Below are 21,896 nucleotides of genomic sequence, written 5' to 3'. Positions count from 1 at the left end.
CTGCTGGCAGAGGATGTGTAGTGCTCCTTGACATAAAGTGCCACCCCCCCCCCTTTTCTGCCTTCTCTATCCCGCCTGTACAGCCTATAGCCCCTAATGTTAACTGCCCAGTCATGGGATGAGTCCCACCATGTCTCTGTTAACCCTACGACATCTGGATTTGAACTAGCTATTCTGAGGGCGAGTTCCTCCTGTTTGTTCCCCATGCTACGAGCATTGGTGTACAGGCATTTAAGGCCTTGCAAGACTGTGTGCCCCCCCACCCCCTGATTAGCCAGACCATCAGGACCCCTGTTACTTACCTTTGCACCCCTTGCCCTGATGGCAAGACCCCCATTACTTACCTTTGCACCCCTTGCCCTGATGGCAAGACCCCCATTACTTACCTTTGCACCCCTTGCCCTGATGGCAAGACCCCCATTACTTACCTTTGCACCCCTTGCCCTGATGGCAAGACCCCCATTACTTACCTTTGCACCCCTTGCCCTGATGGCAAGACCCCCATTACTTACCTTTGCACCCCTTGCCCTGATGGCGTCTCCTCGTCTTCCTGCAGCCCCCTCCCCCGGCGAGTCTAGTTTAAAGCTCGCCGTACGAGATCAGCCAACCTGGAAGAGAAGATACGCTTGCCATTAGGGGAGAGATGAAGCCCATCCCGCCCCAGCAATCCCCCCTCCCGAAAGCATGGGTCGTTGTCAAGGAACCCAAGGCCTGCCCGGCGGCACCAGCTGCGTAAGCGCTGGTTGACCTCACCAATGCAGGTCCCATGCCTCTGTCCCCGCCCCCTCACCGGAAGGAGAGAGGAAAAAACCACCTGTGCCCCCGTCTCCTTCAGCCTGGTCCCCAGAGCCTCGAAGACCCTCATAATACGGTCAGGGTTGCCTCTTGCCGCGTCGTTTGTACCCACATGGACGACAACCATGGGGTACCGGTCTGCAGGCCGGATGCAGCCCGGGATCCTCTCCGTGATGTCCTTGACCCGAGCCCCAGGCATGACGCAGACCTGCCGTGACATGGGGTCGGGCCTGCAGATCGGACCTTCCAGCCCTCGCAGGAGGGAGTCCCCGATGACTAGGACCTGGCGTTTCTTCCTCCTGGTGTTCTCTCTCCTCCCAGTCTCTGTCTTGCCTGAAAATTAGACTTTAGGTCATCTTGTATACCCTCTGCATTTTGAGAGTTGTAGTCTGCAGTGGCTGGTGCTTTTTCTTTATTGTAAAATTCAATGCCTCGTGTATTCTGTGGACATCCATGGGTCAAGAAAGCCAGTGGTGTTCATCCGCCTTCCCAACATATTTCCCTTTATGGCAAACAGGTTATGTGACTCTCATAATTACTGATGACTTTGAATCAATGGCATTTGCTCTTTCTCTACCACTTCATCTCTAGTGGATGGAAAGTCCAGAAAGGAAAGTTAATAAAAAGTTTGCTTCTTAAATAAGACCTGTCTTGTCCCTCTGCTTCTCATATTCACAGTACCAGTAAACCATGTTTTAAGCCACAGCTGCAAGTCTCAACACTGGCCACTGTGTGCTAACATGTCTTCTATTCCTTATGTTCCCAAATCTTTGGCCCAACTTATGGTTACTGAGAACAGCTAGGAAGGGAGATCAGACACAAGTGAGAAGATGACAGAGGGAACAGTGAAGACATGGATATGAAGCAGTTAAAGAGAAAATATAGAAGCCTACACCTCCCCTTGGCTACTGGAGAAAATGCAGAATCATTTTAATGTGATCCTGCTCTGAAAACTGACTGCAAAAATTGTCTTGCTATGTTTCATGGCTGTGATTTTTTTTTTTCAGAAAACTGACTTTCAACTCGCTGGTTATCTAGCAGGAGTATAATCCCCAGTAATACAAAGTTGACAATCTAACATCTTTCCTCCTCTGCAAATTCAGCATTCTTGTGGTGGTGGCACTTAAATAGCTGAGAACTGAATTAGGCCCCTTAACTGTGACCTAGATCTGTTTCTGATATAGGAGCCAAAATAGATGCACTCCCGCCATAGCGTTAATAATTGTGTTGGGCCGGCAGGCATGTAAGGTACATGAGCATTTATTTTTGTCTCGGAAATGGGTAGATAGGCCTCTGAATACTCATGCCTCTTGCCAGTATTAAAGAGTTGAAGAACTCACTTAACAGTGTAATTCTACTGGAGATAATGTAGTTGGAGACTTAATCTTGAAAGATAAGACTTCTTTACCCAAGTGCTGTTTTTCGTAGAACTGTTGTTAATAGGGCTAGATGAGTAAGATTCTGACTCTGTAACTATGCTGATGCTGCCCCTATTGGTACTACGACGAGTGGAAGATGTTCAAAGAATTTAATGTCAGCAGCTTTTGGGAGCAAACCTACTGAATAAAAAGGTGCTATTTTTTAACCAGTTACTTTCTGAAGAGCTGATCTACCAAGTTATGAGAAGATGTTGGTTTTGGAAAAAATAAAAGCACTTCTTAGCATAAAAGGCACTATATAAATGTAAGTAGTCCAGAACAAGAACAGTTGTTCTACAGTTGGAACAACATAATTGAAGTACAGCATCTCCCAAATTCACAGAATTTTACTTTAGGGAAGTAGAGTGGACATTCTAATTTATTCCATATGCAAGTTACAGTCCTGGGGAGAGTGGATCCCCTGCCTATACAAGCTTTCTCTGCAAAGGAGGAAGAGGTGACTTCATGGCAAAATAACTCTAGTGTTTCAGATAAACTCTGGCTGCTGACAGACGTGAAAAAAACCCCAGTGCTTTACTAGAAGAGCAGTGCGCTAGTTCAACTCAGCTCCCCAGTCTCTGTATCGATCACGTACTTCAGCAGAGTATTTTTGGCACATTTATCTAAAGCTGAGCCTATCTGAAGCCATCTACATCTGAGCTCAAAGTAAAATACTGTCTTTTTTTTTTCTTTTTTTTCATGCCTCTATATGCTTCAAAGATGAAGAAACTACTATAAAGAAAAGAAATGTCAAGGAAGGGGAGGGAAAACCTAAAGAGAATAAGGAGTTTAATTTTTAGTTTCATAATAATTTGACAAATGATTTGTCAGAAACAGCTGTATTACCTAACCCTGATTAATGGGACAGCATTGCTAAGCTTGGAAAAAGCCTTGTGACATGATGCAATGTGATGTGATCTGATATGGGCAGTGACTTCCTTCCAAATAGACTGGATGTTAAACCTTACAAATAAAGACAGTGGTTAGTGCTTGCCACCTTCCTGACTAGTCTTATTTGTAAAATAATACCTCTTTTTTTTTCCTTAACTGAGATGTTACACATTAAACCCTTTGAACTACTTTATAACCACAAGAAAACTTGTGTCACCATTGCTCATGTGATTAGCACTAAACTGTGTGGTCATCAGGGATCCTGGTTTTCATTGTTTAAAAATTACAAATTGTTTGATTTAAAACCTGCAAATTCTCTGATTAAAACCTCCAAAATTCGTCACTGTCCGCCCAACCCCCACTCGCTCAGCCCTTCCGGACGGGGCCCCCAGCTGCAAGGGCTACAGGGCCAGGACCCAGATCTGCAGCCTGCTGCCTCCCCCCGCCCCCTCCTCCTACCTCCCAGCAGTGCCTGAACCTCAGCTGCTGTCCACAGGAGCACGGAGCCCGATTTCCCCCTCCCCCATGGGTGGCAGAGCCCATATGCGGGCTTGGCACTGCAGGCTCAGACTCCCCACTCTGCTGTCCTCCCCTCGGGGGCCTCCGTAACCCAGCGGGCGAGACCCGGCACAGCAGGACAGAGCGAGACTGGGCAGGGAAGTTTGGTGCCAAGCACCACCATTGCAAGGCACTCCCCGTCCACCCGGCAGCTACGGAAGTGGTGGCACAGACTTGTGCATCCCACTGTGGGCAGGAGGCACTTTGCCATAGTAGTGCTTGTCTCGCAGTAGCAGCGTTGAGCTTCCCCCACCCAGCCCCACTCTGCTCTGCAGTGTCAGGTCCCACCCACTGGGTCAGACCTGGTGCTGAGGGGAGGGCAGAGACCCCAAGCCTGCAGTGGGTAGTCCACACCCAGCCCTGCCCTGTGCACAAATATGTGGGGCATATGCCCCCTAGGTCCTCTCTAGGAATGTGCACAGTGGCGAGGAGCCAGCTCCCCCACACCCTGGACAAGCTGCCTGCAGCTCTGTCCCGCTCCCTGCCTTGGCCCTTTGGCTACACATTTCAGCCTTGGGGCCCAAGCCCCATGCACTGCCCAGGCTAGGCAGCTCTGCCCCCAAACTTACCTGCAGGGAGCTGCTCTCCAGGCTGCCTGGTGGCCATTTGCATGTATACGTTCACATATGCGCATGGCACCCCCTGCCTGACTGCCCTCCTCCCACTCGCCAGCCTGCAAAGAGAAATGCACTGTTTCCCACATTTTTCTCCTTTTAAAGGAGAAAATCCAGGCTTTTCTCCTGAAAATGGGAAGAAGAAAAAAATCTGGGTTTTACTGCGTTTTTTCTGTGGCAAATGGAAAACCCAGATCCATGGTAGTCACTAAGTTGGAAACCATTTATATCTCGAGCTCCTGTAGAAATTTCTGCATATACTTTAGGATGGTGGGAGCCAACTTTCTGAGCAAGCATGGCACAAATTAGCCTTGCAACCTCCACAAATGCCACTTGGATCTATTTTTCTTACCTTATCTGCTGCACTTTTTGTGCCCTGTCTGATCTGATGCACTGCCTTCTACTTCCCAGGAGATGTCTGGATAATTAAAATCGCCCATGACAACCATGTCACATACATGTGCAGCCTCAGTCAATTCTCGGGTGAACTCCAGATCGAGTTTCTCCCCCTGGTTTGGTGGTCTGTAGTATACACCTACAGTTAGGTCTCTCTTCCTCCCCCCCCCCCCCCCCACGCCCCCCCCCCCCAACTTGACCCAGAGGGTTTGAAGCTGTTCATTTTTGGAGCCCATGTTGGCCTTCAAGGAGGTGTACTGCTTTTTCATATAGAGAGCAACGCCTCTACCTTTTTTCCCCACCTGGTCCCTTCTGTGCAGGGTGTAGCCCTCTATAGCTATACTCCAGGCATGGAAGGAGTCCCACCAGGTCTCTGTGATCCCTACTAGATCATCATGCACACTGGAGAGTAGGAGGGCTAGCTCCTCTGGCTTGTTCCCCATGCTCCTGGCTTTAGTATATAGACACCTGAGTCTTCCTACTGAGGCCCTCATCTTCCTGTTCTGCTGATGGAGAACTATTCCCTCAGCTCCTGCAAGAGTGGCTCTCCCAGTGTCCCTATCTACTGGGCTTACTTGTATGTTGGTCCCTGGACATGTTTGAATTTGTGTATCCTCATCCTCCAGCAGTCTTAGTTTAAAGCCCTGTCCAGAAGATCGGCCATCCTGGCTGCGAACAGGAACTTAGCTTTCCTCGTGAGGTGGATGCCATCCCTTCCCAGGAGTCTTCTCTCTCTGAAGTATGCACTGTGGTCAAGAAATCCAAAGCCTTCTCGATGGCACCAGCATTGGAGTTGCCAGTTCACTTCCTCATCCTTCCCTTCTGGGACAACAGGGAGCGCAGAAGAAAAGACTACCTGGGCTCCCAACCCCTTGAGCACAGCCCCCAGAGCCCTGTAATCATTCATGACCCAGTCTGGATTACTCCTGGCCATGTCATTAGTTCCCACATGGTTGAGGAGCATGGGATAGTAGTCGGAGGGCTGGACAGGCCTGGGGATCCTCTCTGCTACATCTCCGATGTGAGCCCCTGGGAGGCAGCAGACCTCACAGGCAAGGGGGTCCAGATGGCAGATGGGTCCCTTAGTGACCTGCAGGAGGGAGTCCCCCCCCACCACCACCTTGCGCTGCCTCTTGGGGGTGGCAGCAAGCTGCTTACCTTTCTCCTCTCCTGGTGTCACGATCGGAGCTGCCTCCTGCATGGGGAGGGGAGTGTACCTGTTGTGCAGGGCCAGGGGAGGAGCAGCCCTGGCCGTGGGTTTCCTGGAGCATCAGGTGACTGTCTTCCAGGTCGCTCCAGATAGATCTTCTTGGTTATCCATCATGTTGGCTACCATCTCTGTCTCTTCTTCCATCTTCTGAAGAAGGGTCTGGCAGTAGCTATCAGTGAAGTCTTCATGGGCCCTGATGGTGCACAGCTGATGCATCTCCTCCTCAAGTTCCTGCACCCGGCCCTCCAGAGGCTCCACCAGGGAGCACACCCCACAAGTGGGGGTGCCCCCATGCTCAGTACCCAGCAGCCGCGCCAAGCAGCCCCCGCAGTCCGGGGCCTCGGGCTCTGTCTGGGTGAAGGTCTCAGTGATGGCAGGATGCCTGCGGGTATGACAAGTCACCGCCATGGCCGAGAGCAATTATGTGGTAATAGGCTATGCTACTACCCATGAACTGGCCTACGAACTGCCTGTAAACTGCTTCCCTTGTTTGCGGTCCTGTTCGCTGGCTCCCTGGTCAATCTCCCTGGTCGCCTGGGGAGTCTCAGCATTTCTTGCTGACTAGCTTCAGTTATTGGGTAGTTTTTCCTTGAGCTGCCATATAGCTGCTACGTTTCCTCTTGGAGGTAACTAAAACTCTTTTTTTGTAAAGACTTCATAAGGTAAAAGGCACTATATAAATTCAAGCAATCCAGTATCTGGATGTTGTTACGGGACCCAAAATAGAGTGCAACGGCATCACGATAAAAGTAATAGTTAAAAAGAGATTATTACAGTTGAAATTGAGCTTTCAGAACCAGGCATGAGACCTCTTTCTCTCACGCCAGAAGTGAGGGCAGATTAAATGTGTCCATAGGACTTCCTTCAATGTTAAAGTGCAAACTTTTTCTAATAGATGTGTAGAGCAAGGTTAATCCAGAGCCTAAGCATTTGGATCAAGTGTCTATAATCGCTTCTGTGTGACACACAGTTAGCTTTTTTAATACTGCTAGAAATTGGCTTATGTCACACTGTTACTCTAGAAAGTACAGCTTGAAAGAGAGAGAGGCACAGATGATACCTTCATGCTCAAAGGAGGATCCTGGGGAGCTGTGCAGCACATGTGCAGTGAGCTCTCTGAGCTTACCAGCTTGTTGCTGTGCTTCCAGAACCCAAGGGGTGAGCGCTGTCACTGGTCACGTCCCTCTCCACCTGCACCCTCAGCTTTTCCCCCGCTGCCAAAAATGGCATCAGGCAGAGGGTTTGAGGGAGTGAGCACTACCAGCATTCGCCCCCTGGGTTCTGCCAGCAACCACTCAGACAAGCCAGTGAACCCAGAGAGGCCAGTGCATGTGCACTGCAAAGCTAAAGGAGGTTTAATCGCACCCACTCTGCAGCCTCCCCTAGACCAGCTTGTATGTATGCTTGTTGTCAACAGAATCCAAAAGCTGTTGCTAAGAGGGAGATAACTCTCTGTCAGTCTATAATTAATGAAAAAGTAAGTAGGTGTGCAGATAGACTCAGCAGAAGTAGGCATTCAGGGTCCTAACTGCTTAGAGGACAAATTAATTTTCTCCTCTGCACCATTTTGCATATTCCCTTCTCTACAGGGTTTGGCATGAGTTCTGATTTAGCTCCTTCCATTTAAATGTCCTGCCATTCTTTTGTTTCCTAGCTCAACTGTACAAGATAGAAGGGATAAAAACCATTGCTGTCACAACAAATGGGATTAACTTGGCCAGGCTGCTGCCCCGGCTGAAGGAGGCTGGTCTGGATGCCATTAACATCAGCTTGGATACTCTGGTTCCAGCCAAATTTGAGTTCATTGTCCGGAGGAAAGGTACCAGTATTCTTCTTTTCACTTTATATAAAATTGGTTAGTGTCTGTCTGTCTGTCTGTCCTCTAAAACTAGTATAAAAATATCTCTCCTTGACTTGAGTTTGGTTGACTCTTTTCCATTCTATCTACACTTTCTCCAGACAAATACTGAATGGTTAGAGTCAATATTGCTTACCTATGAACAGCAGCTTGCATTCAAGTCATTCTTATTTGGTAGGATCCTAACTGCATTTGCCAAACCTTAAGTGACTGCTGGTTATTCATGAGAATCTTTTGAATCCTGTAAGTCAGGGGTGTCAAACATCTGGCCTACAGACCAGATCTGCTCTGTGGCCCCCAATGCTGTCCTGGGGTCTGATTAGTCCCACACAGGGCATGGCTCACACCCATGGTGCAGGCTGATTCAAGCCCACAGACATCCTCCCCTTTCCTCTGTGTCCCCCCGGCTTCTCCAGCATGCCTGATCCAGCACACTGCAGAGATCCCAGAGCACTGGAACAAATGCAGTGTGCAGAACAGTCTGGCCAGAGCAGCAGCACATGGTGACTGCCCCAGCTAAACTGTGCCAAACACAGTGCCTGCTCTGGCACGCACACTGCACACAGCTGCCACTCCAGCCAGTCCGAGATCTTTGCTGCATGTAGAACTTACAGGCCTGGGGCTGCTGGGGCGGGCACCATGTGCAGCGCAATTCAGCCAGGGCAGCCACCGTGTGCAGTGCAGCTGCTGCTCGAGACTGTGCCTCTCACAGTGCAGTCCCAGACCAGCTGGAGTAGCTGCTGGATCAGGCATGCTGGGGGAGGGGAAAGGAGAAGGGGTTTGTGGGCCTGATCTGGGCCAATGGGGCTGAAAGAACTTTGGCATCCCTGCTGTAAATCCTGCACATGAAGTCTGACTGGTCTCCTGTTAAATGTTATCTGCCCACCTATCAAGAAAAAGTAACAATACCCTGAAATCAATCACTCATACTCTCAAAAAAAAAATGCCAAGTAACTGGTTGTGACATGCTTCTCCTCTCAATCGCCTTCTGCCCTCCTACAAAACCTAAAATCAGTTCATCCAGATCAGTGATTGTCAGCTTGTTCCTTACTAAGCCCCTGTGCTGGAAGAAAAAAATTGGTAAGAACCTCTCCTCAGCTGTGCCCCAAGAAGAAGAGGGTGACCAAGCTGTGCTGCAGCTTGCTTGCAGCTCAGGCTCAGAACCCATGCTCACTGGTGATTGGGTTGGCTGATGACATGTTTGCTCGTTACCACTTCTGTTTTGCCATACTCATTTTTTATTCTTAAATTCTAAGAATGTTTGTTTCTCTCAGAGTAAAAATCTTTTCACTCCTTCATTGTCTCCAGTAAAGCCTGCATTAAGGGCCCACCCAATGGACAACGCAGTGTCTTATGCAACCACTTAAAATGTCTAATTGATTTCCACTTTTCTCTCAGAAAAGACTGGTAGTAGGAGTTCAGTCCAAGTCTAATGGATAGGTATCAGAATGGCCTTGTTTGACTTAGTGTTGACTGTCCCAGCAAAGCAGCTACAAATTATTTTGTCACAGAGACTGAATGAAGCTTACTGTGACCAATGTAATTAGTCTCCTAAAGTCATGGTTGAATCACATCAGTCATATGTGTAGCAAGTATTGCTTTCCATTCATTGCTTTTTTATGAGGAAAAACAGAGCCTGCACCTGAAATTACTGAGGAAGGACTGAAATCTTGTCCCATGTATTCTAGCTACTTGCAAGATAGTAAATCAAAATGTAAATTTTAGAGACGTGTCCGAAGAGTGTATATGAAATGTTTAAAGATACCTATTAAATGAATCCTAATAAATTTTCAAGTTTGTTTCCATTCTGAAATTCAATAATCTAGTATCAGATTTTTCCATCTAAAAATATAATTATGTCAATGCCTATAAACTTATCTGAGCTGCAGTTTTAAACAGTTTACCTACAGGCCATTAGATGGTGCTGCAGTACCAATTTAAAATACCATGTCTTAGATTTAAAAACCTACAGTGCAGCAGAAAAGTGACTTTAACATACTGAGAACTTGGTTATTGAGCCAAGGTTTGGCTATATTCCCCAACCAGACTAAGCACAGGTACATATCTGAGACAGGTGAGGAATAGGGGTTTTTCTCCTTCTTTCTGTCATTACCCATTTAGTGCCTGGGTCATGGTGAGGAAACGTGCTCTATTCAGATAAAGATTTGAAACGTACAGACATTGCAACCTCAGTTTAGGGCACAGCACTGTACCATGAGGCAGCTGCACCAGTTGAGTTGTTCCAGGAAAATATTTGCAGGGACTGGGGGTCACACTGGAGAGTTCTTCCATTCTCTGCCTCCTTGCTCACTGCAGTTAGATTAGCACAGTTTTAGACGCTTACTGAAAATATGCCCTTTTTCTGTTATTGAAAGGGCAAACTTGATCCTGCAGCTTCCTGAATTACATGGCAGCAGCTCTGGATATCTGATTGGAAGTCATTAGAAACGTACAGCATACAGACTACATCTCTCTAGAAGTTGTAGGGGACACAGATAATTTATATATTTAAAAAAAAAGATACTAGCTACAGAGAGGTTTTTCTTGTTGAGTGCTGCTGAGCTAAATGTGCAAGAGCAAGATGGGGAAATCCCTATGGCTCTTAATAAAATGTATCAAGAAGAAATGAGGAGTAAAAGTTTCAGGTTTTTTTCAGGGTGGATCTGATTTAAATCATGATTTAAATAACTGGTCAGGAAGCCTAGATTTTAATTGTTGTTTTCTACAAAAAGTGCGTTCTTGTTATTTGATATAACCTTCATTAAAATATTTCCAAACAGGGTCTCTTTTACAGCCTGGCAAGCCTGCTGCAATGATAAGTTTTCCCTTCTACTATACCATTCCCTCACTAGATCTCAAATCAATGGAGGGGCTATACTCAGAAATTTATCCCTCAAGACTTCTGGAATATCCTGCTCTAAATGTTTTTCTTTTGTTTCTGCTGCCCCTCCCTCCTTGCATTTATTTCCAGACTCCTCTTCCTTGCCCAGGTCTACTCCACCCCCAACAATCCTCGATTTCATTTAACTTCCTGAAGCTTTGCACTTTTAGAGAGAGGTAAGGGCTTGACTCTGTGTACACAAACTTGCAGAGATGACAGAGCTGATGGGTAGAGAATCAGGTCTGTTAGCTCTCATCTGCCTATACTGCTGTTAACAAGGATGTTATATCTGAAGACACAATCCACAGTTTGAGAACTGAAACTAAGCATCACAGAGATGTTTAATGGGATCTTCTAGACTGAGCACAGAGTCCTATTGGGTACAGTGGTTTTCTTTAATCTTTACTAATCTATGGAGGAGCCTCTGGGAACCCCATAAAATTGGTCCGCTAATATAGTCCATGGCCTGTTGTGACCTATTTATAAAACTTTCCTAAAAAGGTTACATGAATATATTGTCTCAAATAGTATATGATTAGAAGTTATAATGACTATTCTGCAATGGAGACAGTACAATCGTATAGTGGAGTAATTATGTGCTCTGAAACACATGTGTAGACATTGATAGGGGCTGGCAGGGGTACAAGGGTGCTAAAGTGCAGGGACTGCGTGCTGCCATGCCCCAGATCTCAGCACCCTCGTGCCCCAGCCAGCCCTGACACCGCCACCACCTGCCAGCCCAGGGCTGCTTTGCCCCAGCTCAAAGTGCTGTGGTCTCAGGTGCACATGCAGATGCTGCACCTGAGAATTTATCATGTTGGCTTAATGGCACATGTAGATGCATCCTCTATGTATGAAAATGTATTAGACAACAAATGCAAATGAAGTTGCATTAGACAAACATGTTCTCTCAGTTCATTCCTACCTCCATATCCCATGGGATGGCCTAGTGAAGAATATCTGTCCTTGGATAGTGACAGTCTAAATTAGCCTATAGCTCATCACATTTTTTCTCTCCATCATCCTGAAGAAAATGAGATAACAGCCTTCTGAAATAACATAAAAAACAAGACTCAAACCACTTTTTACTGAGATAATATCTGGAAAGTGGAATTTCATGTGGGATCATTCACAGTGAAACATAAGGGACAGATGCTTGCTTGGTTTAAGAACCTATCGGGGAGCAGGGGAGAGAGAATGACCAGCTTGAATGTTCAACCTTGAAATGTTCATGTCATAGGAAAATCCCTGTAAAACCATTTCTGAACTATTTATATTTCAGATTTTTTTATTGGAATTTTGAAGCCTGGTATTGACATTTTATTTTATGAAGATTTTTCTTATTTGTACATTAGTTCATGACATATCAGTAATGTTAGTGTTAGTGCATAATATGACAGGATGATATGATACCTGAAGTCTTATTTTTTCAGTGTCCCCCTTTTTCATTACAAAATTCCTAGATCTAGGGAAAATAGATGTTTCAGTTAATGTCTCTTCCTGGCCATGTTGAGTCTGCAAAATCACTTAATCAGAATGTCACACATTCTTTCAAGGTCAAGCATGAAGGATGCTGTATATGTTGGTCAGGAAGGATTGTAAGGCCTACATCTTCTACTTCCCTTCTGTACACCCTTGGGTGTCATGCTTGTTATGTACCAGACAAGGGCGAATGGAAGGAGGAAGAGGAGGAATATTTAAGTACTCTTCCTTCCCCAAATCTAGAAACACTTCCTACATGCTCACCTTGTATAAAATGGTAAAACAATGAGCAGAACTGAAGCACAGAAAGGTTGAAAACCATATCTGAAAGGGGTTTGGTCACCTACAGATGCAAAAAGGTGCTGCTGTATTGTGAGGTGCCTGGATACCTTTAAAAATCTGGCCTCATGTAATTTAGAAACATGGGTGTGAAATGGACCTCTTGGATCATGAGTGAGTCCCCAGCAACCTCAAAAACTATCTATATATTTCTTTAGATAAGCTGAGGAAGATCCATCTTAACATTGGGTTTTTATCCCCACTTTCCCCTCTTGAAAGGGTGTTTCAGAACTTCACTGCACTGAAGGTTTAAAAACCTTCCTCTAATTTCCATCCTAAATTTATTTCTGGTCAGTTTTTATGAAGTTGTTCTTGTACTAGCATTGTCACTTAGCGTACATAGCTCTTTCCCCTCCCAGTATATTTATAGAAAGCAAGCCTGTCTCCTCAGCCTTTGTTTTGCTAGGCTAAGCAAATCGGGTCCATTTAGTGCCCTCTCATAAGGACAGCATGAGCTGCTCTGAGCCTTTTGGATAGGGTGGGGTATAAAATAAAAAGATAAGATGAAAATTTCTGTTTGCAAAGAACCAGTCTCTTGATTCACAGTCCACTGATCAATCTCCTGGAACCAGTTCTTTTCTGTCCCAGTCATCTAAAGACTTTATTCTTGTTGCATTTCAGGCTTTCACAAGGTAATGGAAGGAATTCACAAAGCCATTGAACTTGGGTACAATCCAGTCAAGGTAAGTCCATTCAGCTTGTAATCACCTAGGAGCCCTGGTGGTTCACTCTGTGATACCCACTGCATCTTACTTCTATAGGTTTCTTTGTTTTGGTCTGGTTTTCTTGTTTTGTTTTTGGTTTTGTTTCTTTTCCATTAAGAGTTAGCATTTTTTTTCTTGGTGATATTTAAGGAATCTTTCAGCATTATTGAAGGCTGTTTACCAGTAATGCCACTTTGTTATTTTGTGTAACTGACTCAGCTGTTCTCTGTTCAGAGCTACAGCTCTGACTCATGTCCCTTTCACTGGCTACTGGAACATCATCTAGTATAAATAGCTTTAGATTGCAGAAACAAGATAAATATTTAAAGATTAAAGTTGAGTATAGCTGTGCTTGAAAATATGGGCATTACAGTCTGTTAAGCATACAAATCTTATCTTGGAGTGCCCTTTGGTTCAGTAGTAGAATCCTTGTCTGCCCCACAGGAGACCTGGGTTCAATTCCCAGACGCTTATACAAATACAGCAATGGAGGCACCAAACGTCTGGACTCAGTCTAGCCTTTGGATTCTGTCTCAGTGACCTAAAGTGGGGATGAAGGTCTGGGCAGCCTCCACTCCTCCAAAACTCCTGCCTAGACATGTGTGTTGAAGGTCCGGGTGACTTCTCACGCATACACCATGATCTGGAAGGATCAACGGTTGCCAAACAAGTCTTACTAAGAAAAACTACAGCATGCATCATCAGTGATACAAGCAAGAGGGCCTGAGACTCTGTGGGACTGCAGCTATCAGGAAAGGCCTCCGTTTAAACTTTTCCAGATCCAGGCATTTCTAGTAGTCAAGCTTGCTTTCAATATAGAGTGCTGTCAGCATTACCCTAGTATGAGATAGGAACCCTACCAAATGTTGTATGCACCCCAGAAGAAAGCATTGCTGGATGAGCCATCCTGCCATATTTCTATGGGTTTTATAGAAAGCAGAGCTGAAAAAACATTAGCCATCTTCCAAAGTAAAACTAGAACAGTTAGCTGGGGAGGACACCCATAGCAAAGGAGCCAGTCAGAATGATGCATGAGATAGTATGTCATCACTTGCATCATTTTAAACCTCCTGACATCTCTTAACACTTTTCCTTTGAAGGAGATGCTGTGATGTTTCTGTATACCCTGTTCCTAACCTTGCCTAAGGGCACTGAGTCCTCTTGTACAAGATGAGAACATTGGGTTCTGTACAGAGTGGTTTCAGGCTGCTGGGTTTTTTTCTCCAGGTGAACTGCGTAGTGATGAGAGGTCTCAATGAAGATGAGCTGCTGGACTTTGTGGACCTCACAAAGAATCTGCCTCTAGATGTACGGTTCATAGAGTACATGCCCTTTGATGGTGAGTACTCATGTCCTCAGTTTTCCCTTCTCTGAAGGAACAGGATATGTTTCATCTAATTTTTTTCTTGGAACACATGGTTCTTAAACCTCTTGCTGTTTTTGTTGCTCTTCTCTAGTTTGTGTACAACTTTCTTAAAGCGTGGTGCCCAAAACTGGAAAGTGTGTGTCAGCTGAGGTGTCACTCGTGCTCATTAGAGCTGAGTGTAGTTTAACATTACATTTACTTAGATGCTTAACGGTTTACATATTTTTGTTTAGAAAACAGTAAAACGTACATTTTGTATTTATGAGATTTTTTTTTTTACTTGTGATTTTGTTAACTTTGGGTGGAAATTGGAATGCCATTAAAATGCTTAAAAACAAGCTATTTAAAATTCCTTAGTTAACTAAAATTTCTTGGGATGCCCTCGGTACTTAAGGAAAAAAACCTTTTAGTTGAAATATGTGCGTTTTAAAATGCCTTCTTAAACACTGGAAGCATTAGCTATAGTTAGTGATTTGAATGTTTCTGGTCATCGTGTCCTTCAAGATTATAGAAGCATTATCTCAGCCTCTCGCACCTTATTTTTATACATACTTTGGAAAAAATTGCCTTTTCAACTCCAATTTGATTTCTCAACTTTGAATGAGCTAGTTATTGAACTGAATAAACTGAAGAAACTATTCCCTCTGCATTTGCAGAAGAGGCCATCAGAAGCTGATTCAGCACTCAACAAACTCTGGTTCTAAGTGCTTGGCTAGTAACTTTTACCAGTTCACCAGTTTGACTTCAAAACTTTGGCAACAAACATATACTGCTCATTTGGTCACATAATGATTTTAATAGATTATACTAAGTTTAGGGCTTCAGGCAGGCTGTCATAACTTCAGTTTTAATTTAAATGGGTTTTTCCTTGTTTAAAGATACAAATGTATATAGTTTTCTTATTTGAGATATATAGTTAGAGTTAAAAAAGAAAGAAGTTTTGATTTGGTTTCCCATCACCAAATTCTGTACCCCTCCTGACAGGGCTCAGTTGACTTGCAAGCTTTGCTAAATTTTTGTCTTTTTTTTTTTTTTATGGTCTAGAACAGGGGTGTCAACCTCATTTGGCCCCTATAGGCTAGACCACAGGGCTTCTCACAAGCCAGATGATCCACTTTCAGTGTCAAGACAAGCACTGGTGGTATTAACCCCCGGAATTGTGACACCTTAATACATAGTACCTTTGGCAGCCATTTAAATTAATACCATGGTTGTTTGCCCCAGCACTGCAGAATTCCATCCCCAAGAGACATTACAATTAAAAAAATTGGTGGCAGGGCAAGCAACAGTGACATTAACCTCCACCACTGCCAGAACCATTGTATCAGTTGGGCCAGCACCCAGGGGATTAGTGCTGTTGCAGAATTTCATCCCCAGTGAGGATACCAAACTGAATTCAGTGGTACGACAAGCAGCATTAATCCCCAGGCTGTTGGCCCCACCTTCATAACAGCTCTAGCAGCTGCAGGGGTTAATGCTATTGTTGCTCACTGTGCTGCTGAATGTCCAGCCACTCAGGTTAGATCTGGAGGTATATCTTCCAGACCAGGGAATCCCCACAAGCTAGATGACCCTTTTCTACAAGCCAGATTTGGGCATGGCCTTTGTTTGACACCTGTGGTCTAGAAGGTTGATACAGCTTCTCAGGTATTGTTCACTGAAAAGGACAGCAGACATCCAAGGAATAGGAGTGTGTTTTTCTGTTTAAAAATTCCTAATGACTGATCTATACCTAGGCAACAAGTGGAACTTTAAGAAGATGGTGAGCTATAAGGAGATGTTGGATACAATCAAGCAGAGGTGGCCTGAGTTGGAGAAACTGCCCTGTGAGGCCTCCAGCACAGCAAAGGTGGGTGCAGACAACACTGTGAAAGGAGATCCAAGGCCTCATCAAATTGTGACAGGCTAGCTAGGGTAAAGGGCATGATGGTCCCTAGTCCTCTGTGTAATGAACTTGAAGTCATTAGTCAGAATGCATGCATACAGCCTCTGTGAACAGCAAGCATGATTTTTTACTTCTAGAAACACAGCACTTTTGCCAACTGTGGCTTTGTCAGGTGAAAGTAGTACTAGGCTTCAATCCCTTATCCAGGACTATTGCCATTAAAGGAATCAAACTTTCATGCTTGAACAGGTGTTGTAAATGTCATTCAGTAAATTGCTTCATTACTTCTGTGGATATTTACAGTCCAGGCTGCTGCATGTCAAAATCTTCCTCATCTGATGCTTGATAGGTAAGGACAGATTCACCCAACATCATGTCAGCAGTCTTGTATGATGCCTGTGAATCACAGGGAGCAGGGACATATTTTGTAGATGTCCACTCATTGATTTCTTTTTTCTCCATGTTGTAGAAATTTGGGTCTTCAGAGAGCAGTGAAGTGTGTACACTTGATGGCAGACAGGTTTTGGTAGCTATGGCATTTTTTGTGGCTTATTCTAAAGTCTCTGGCTCTCCAGAAACCCTATGGTGTTACTGCAGTCACGCTGCTTGCATTGATGGAAGGCGTAGGACTCATGTAAAATTAGGAGCAGGAATAGATTTTTTTGGGCTTGCAACAAGGTGAATTTAGTCTTTGTAAAAGTTGCAGAACTGATAGCTTTGAACAAAGTTATCTCTGGCATGTTGAGGCATTTATAAGCTTACCAAAACTTGCCCTTTCCCCAGCTGCCAGTATCAGTATAGTTTAAAAGTTTAACTAGGAGAGCAACTGGATCACTCAGCTTCTCACAGGGGCTGATGGGATTAAAGGCAGAGTGTGTGTATGTGCACTGTGAACACTGACCCACTGAGAAATAGATTGAAATCACTAAAACCTCTTTTTTATAAGACAATAAACAGTAGACATTACAGGATTGACAACTTCCTCTTATCCCATCCTGATCCCAACCCCATTCTGTCTTCCATTGCTGAACCCCTGGGAGGGAGGAAGCCAAATTTAGATGAGGGGTCTCTAGACCAACTTAACCTAGGTTTTTGGCTCCCTAGTAAAGCCTTCTGAAAAAAAATACTTATTAGTATTTCTTCTTTCCCTGACTTCTGCAGGCTTACAAGGTGCCAGATTTCCAGGGACAGGTTAGCTTTATCACCTCCATGTCAGAGCACTTCTGTGGAACCTGCAGTCGATTGAGGATAACAGCAGATGGGAACCTGAAGGTAGGTAGCAACCTGTGACTCCCTTCACCTACTTGCAGCTAAAATGGGGGGGGTGTTGAATTGCTGCTTTTTTATGGTGCTGTGATATAAGACAACAGGAAAAGTCTGCCTCGGTGCAGCTTTTTTTTTTTCTGGGAGTATTCATTTCTGAAGCAACTTGTATATTTTTTTTTCTTTTTTGGCTCTGACACACATTACCTTGCTTTTCCCAGTATTCCATCCTCTGGTTATGTTTAGATAATACAGTAAACTTGAACTGTCAGACTAATTTGTTGTGAGGTCAGTGAAGATAAATACACACTTAAGCTTTTTTTTTTATGTTAAGTCATCTTAAACATGAAACAGGAAAATTGCTTTCAGTAAAAAGGTTGTAAGCAGCTGAAAACTTGGATTTCCTGTTCCATTAGAATACTATTCCATTTCAGGGTTACACTGAAGATCTCTTTCTGCATTCTTCTTCAAAGGCAGCCTATGTGTTTTGTGCAACAGCTGTGGAAGGGGGAGCATTTAGCTTCCTGCCACGTTGAAGCTGGCAGTCCTAAGGGGAAAAATGAAGTTTTCAATTAAAAATTGGCTCTCTTAAGCTGCCACCTGATGGTGACGGTAGATGTCCTGCTGTCTAATACTGGATCACCCAAGCAGCCTGGTAGCCCAGATTTGTTCAAGATCATGATCGCTTCACAAAAAAAACCTGTTCTTTTTTATTTTAATATCCACGTAACTTTTGTGGATCAGTTTTTGCAAAATTTTCTTATTTTAGGTGCAGAGAGCTTAAGTGTTGATATGTGGACTAGACTGACCAATGGACTCATGTTGGGGCATTTACTCATTTAAGATGACATGCTGGAGATATAGAATAAACTTGGTGGAGACGTGGAGTGTAGGAATAATGGAGCCAAAGCTGAACAGTGTAATACCACAGAATAGAGTTGGAGAAGGAGGTAGTCATGGGGAGAGAAGAAAAGTGGAGGTGATTAGAGTGAGGAATGTAATGGAAGAAGCAGGAAAGGAAGGTCACTGAATACTGATTGTACCTACACTATGAATTGAATGGAAAACAGGATTGATTGGCATAGGCTATGTCAAAACATCCATCTTAAATATGGGGCTTGGGGCTTTTTCTCCCCTACATACCTTTCACTTACGTGGTGAGATAAGAACATAAGAAATGTCATACTGGGTCAGATCAAAACGGTCCACCTAGTTCAGTATCCTGTCTCCAACGGCAGGAAAAGTGGCTACTTTACAGTAAATGCATATGAATGGGGCATATCTAGAGTGATCTCTAGCCTCTTAATGGATCTGTCATCAATGAATTTGTCTAGTTCCTTTTTGAACCTAGCTGTACTATTTGCCTCTACAACCTTCTGTGGTTTTCATAGACATTTGGGCTGGAAGGGACCCGGAAGGATCATCGAGTGCAGCCCTCTGCCCCAGGCGCAGGAAGTCAGCAGGGATCATAGGATCCCAGCAAGACAGACATCCAAATGCGTCTTGAAGGTGTTCAAAGTGGGTGCTTGAACCACCTCTGGCAGCAGTCTATTCCAAACCTTGTGGGCTCGGACAGTAAAGAAGTTCTTCCTTATGTCCAGCCTGAATCGGTCATGGCAGAGTTTGTGACCGTTCAATCTTGTCATCTCTTTCAGTGCTCTGGTGAACAGACGTTCCCCCAGATCCTGGTGAATACCCCTAATAAACTTATAGGTGGCCACCAGATCACCCCTGAGCCTGCGCTTTTCCAGGCTGAAGAGTCCCATGGCTCTCAGTCTCTCATCATAAGGTCTGTTTTCCTGACTTCTGATCATGCGCGTGGCTCTTCTCTGGACTCTCTCAAGCTTCTCCACATCCTTTTTGAATTGTGGTGCCCACAACTGGATGCAGTATTCCAGCTGCGACCTCACCAAGGCCGAGTACAACGGGGGGATGACGTCCCGGGATTTGCTTGAGAAGCATCTATGGATGCAAGCCAACGTTTTGCTCGCTTTACTAGCCGCAGCATTGCATTGAAGGCTCATATTCATTTTGTGGTCAATCATGACCCCCAAGTCCCTTTCCTCTGTAGCGCTAGGCAGTGTAGCACTGCCCAGCCTATAAGCATGCTGCAGGTTTTTCCTCTCAAGGTGAAGAACCTTGCATTTTTCAGTGTTAAACAATGTCAGGTTCTCATCCGCCCACTTCATGAGCCTGTCAAGATCTGCCTGGATCACCCTCCTGTTCTCAGGGGTGGATGCTTTACTCGAGTTTGGTGTCATTGGCAAACTTGGCCAGCCCGCTTCTGACGCCAGTGTCTACATCATTGATGAAGATATTAAAAATATAGGCCCTAGGACAGAGCCTTGAGAGGGACCCCACTGGTCACTGCGCACCATGACAATTGACTTGCGTCAACCACCACCCTCTGGGTCCTACAGCAGAGCCAATTCCCCAGCCAGCAGATCGTGGTGAGGTTGAGGCCGCAGTTAGCCAATTTTGCCAAGAAGTGATCATGGGATACCAGATCGAAGGCTTTTTTAAAGTGACATCAATCTCTTCCCCCTTGTCCAGGTGATAGGTCACCTGGTCATAAAAGGAAATGAGATTGGTCAAGCAAGACCTACCCGCAACAAACCCGTGCTGGCTATCCCTCAGGATATTGCCGTCAGCTAGTCTGTAAAGGCTGGCCTTGATAATCTTTTCCAAGACCTTCCCCAGGATGGAGGTCAGGCTGATGGGCCTGTACTTTGCCGGATCCACTTTCCTCCCTTTCTTGAAGATAGGCACAACATTGACCTTCTTCCAATCTTTGGGCACTACACCAGTGCCAGAAGTTCTCAAAAATCCATGCCAGGGGCTGAACTATGATGCCTGCCAGCTCCTTGAGTACCCTTGGGTGTAAACTGTCAGGGCCGGCTGACTTGAAGGTATCCAGCCTGTCAAGGTGTTCCTTCACGAGATCAGTTTTGATGGAGGGTAAGGAACCTCCCTCACCCGGGCATCCCTGACCCACAGTAGGCAGGGGTGTCCCTTGGGACTGGTGAAAAACTGACGTGAAGTACCCATTTAGCAAGTTTGCTTTTTCATGGGCATCGGTTGTCAGTTGTCCCATCTGGTTTAGCCCGGGTCCAGTGTTGCCCTTGCTTTTCCTCTGGCTCCCCACAAATCTTAAAAAAGGGCTTTTTATTGTCCTTGATATTTGTAGCTAGCTGGAGTTCCATCACAGCCTTGGCTTTCCTGGTTTGCTCTCTGCAGGTGCGGACCAGAGCAGAGTATTCCTCCTTGGTGGTGGTTCCAGTCCTCCATCCTTTGTAGGTCTTCCTTTTAAGACACAGGAGGTCCGCTATTTCCTTGCTGAGCCAAGGGGGCTGCTGTGCCCTTTTGCTGCCTTTCCTCCAAGGCGGGATAGACTGTGCTTGCGCATCCAGGATTGCTCCTTTGAGGAGCAACCACTCGTCCTGAGCTCCCCTCCCCTTTGGGTTGTGGCCCTTTAGGGCCTCACTGACAAACCTCCTGAGCTTGTCAAAGTCGGCTTTCCTGAAGTTGAGGACTTCTGTATTGCTGACTGACTTGCCAGCTTTACAGCAGATGGTGAAGGTGATCAGCTCGTGGTCGCTGTCACCCAGCTTCCCTTCGATCATTGGCAAAGACTTCCATAAGTTAACTACACGCTGGGCATGTCTACACGAGACGCTATGTTGCTATAGCGAAGAGTTACAGTGAGATAGCTCGTTGCTATGGCAACGTAGGGTTGGAAACAACCCATGCGCTGCTGGGACTGCGCAGTCAGGGGCACGTGTAGACATGCCCACTGGGTGCATCTCCACATGCACTTTATTGTGGAGTAGGCTAATTAGCTGAGCAGTAAAGCGTCACTGTCTACACACCTGCCAGAATTAGGGTACAGTAAACTAATTAACTCTGCCGTAAGATAGGACTATTGGGGACAGTCCTATCTTACAGCAGGGTAAGTTACCGCACTGAAACACCCATGTAGATACTGACCGTGGGTGTAAACTGCACCCAATCAGCCCAGCCAATCAGGGGCCTGCTCCTCTCCAGCTCAAGTTGCTGCTGTCCCAGGCTCATGTGTAGACGCTTCACCTAGGAGCAGTTTACTTCAGTATGCCAGCTCAAAATGCTCTGGAGTTTATTGTTTCGTATTGATTGCACATGTAACTGTATCCAACATGTGTGAAAATATATAAAATAAATACATACATGGGTTTTTTTAAGTTCTAACCCCAATTCCTG

General features: G+C 45.3%; 1 protein-coding gene across 4 annotated transcripts in view; it reads left to right on the top strand.

Annotated features, from left to right (window-relative positions):
• The window catches only part of MOCS1 (molybdenum cofactor synthesis 1), a 122,754-nt gene that overhangs the window by 90,418 nt on the left and 10,440 nt on the right, over positions 1-21,896 (top strand). For all 4 annotated transcript variants that reach the window (XM_014523029.2, XM_025211864.1, XM_025211863.1 and 1 more), the window contains exons 4-8: positions 7,537-7,701; positions 13,064-13,125; positions 14,374-14,485; positions 16,249-16,361; positions 17,559-17,669. In XM_014523029.2, coding sequence (XP_014378515.1) covers positions 7,537-7,701; positions 13,064-13,125; positions 14,374-14,485; positions 16,249-16,361; positions 17,559-17,669 — 563 coding nt within the window. The remainder of the gene's footprint in view (positions 1-7,536; positions 7,702-13,063; positions 13,126-14,373; positions 14,486-16,248; positions 16,362-17,558; positions 17,670-21,896) is intronic.

This window comes from Alligator sinensis, unplaced genomic scaffold (assembly GCF_000455745.1).
Source record: "Alligator sinensis unplaced genomic scaffold, ASM45574v1 scaffold1355_1, whole genome shotgun sequence".
Lineage (NCBI taxonomy): Eukaryota > Metazoa > Chordata > Crocodylia > Alligatoridae > Alligator > Alligator sinensis.
The sequence above is the reverse complement of the archived record's forward strand: the minus strand, read 5'-3'. Positions and strand labels throughout refer to the sequence as shown.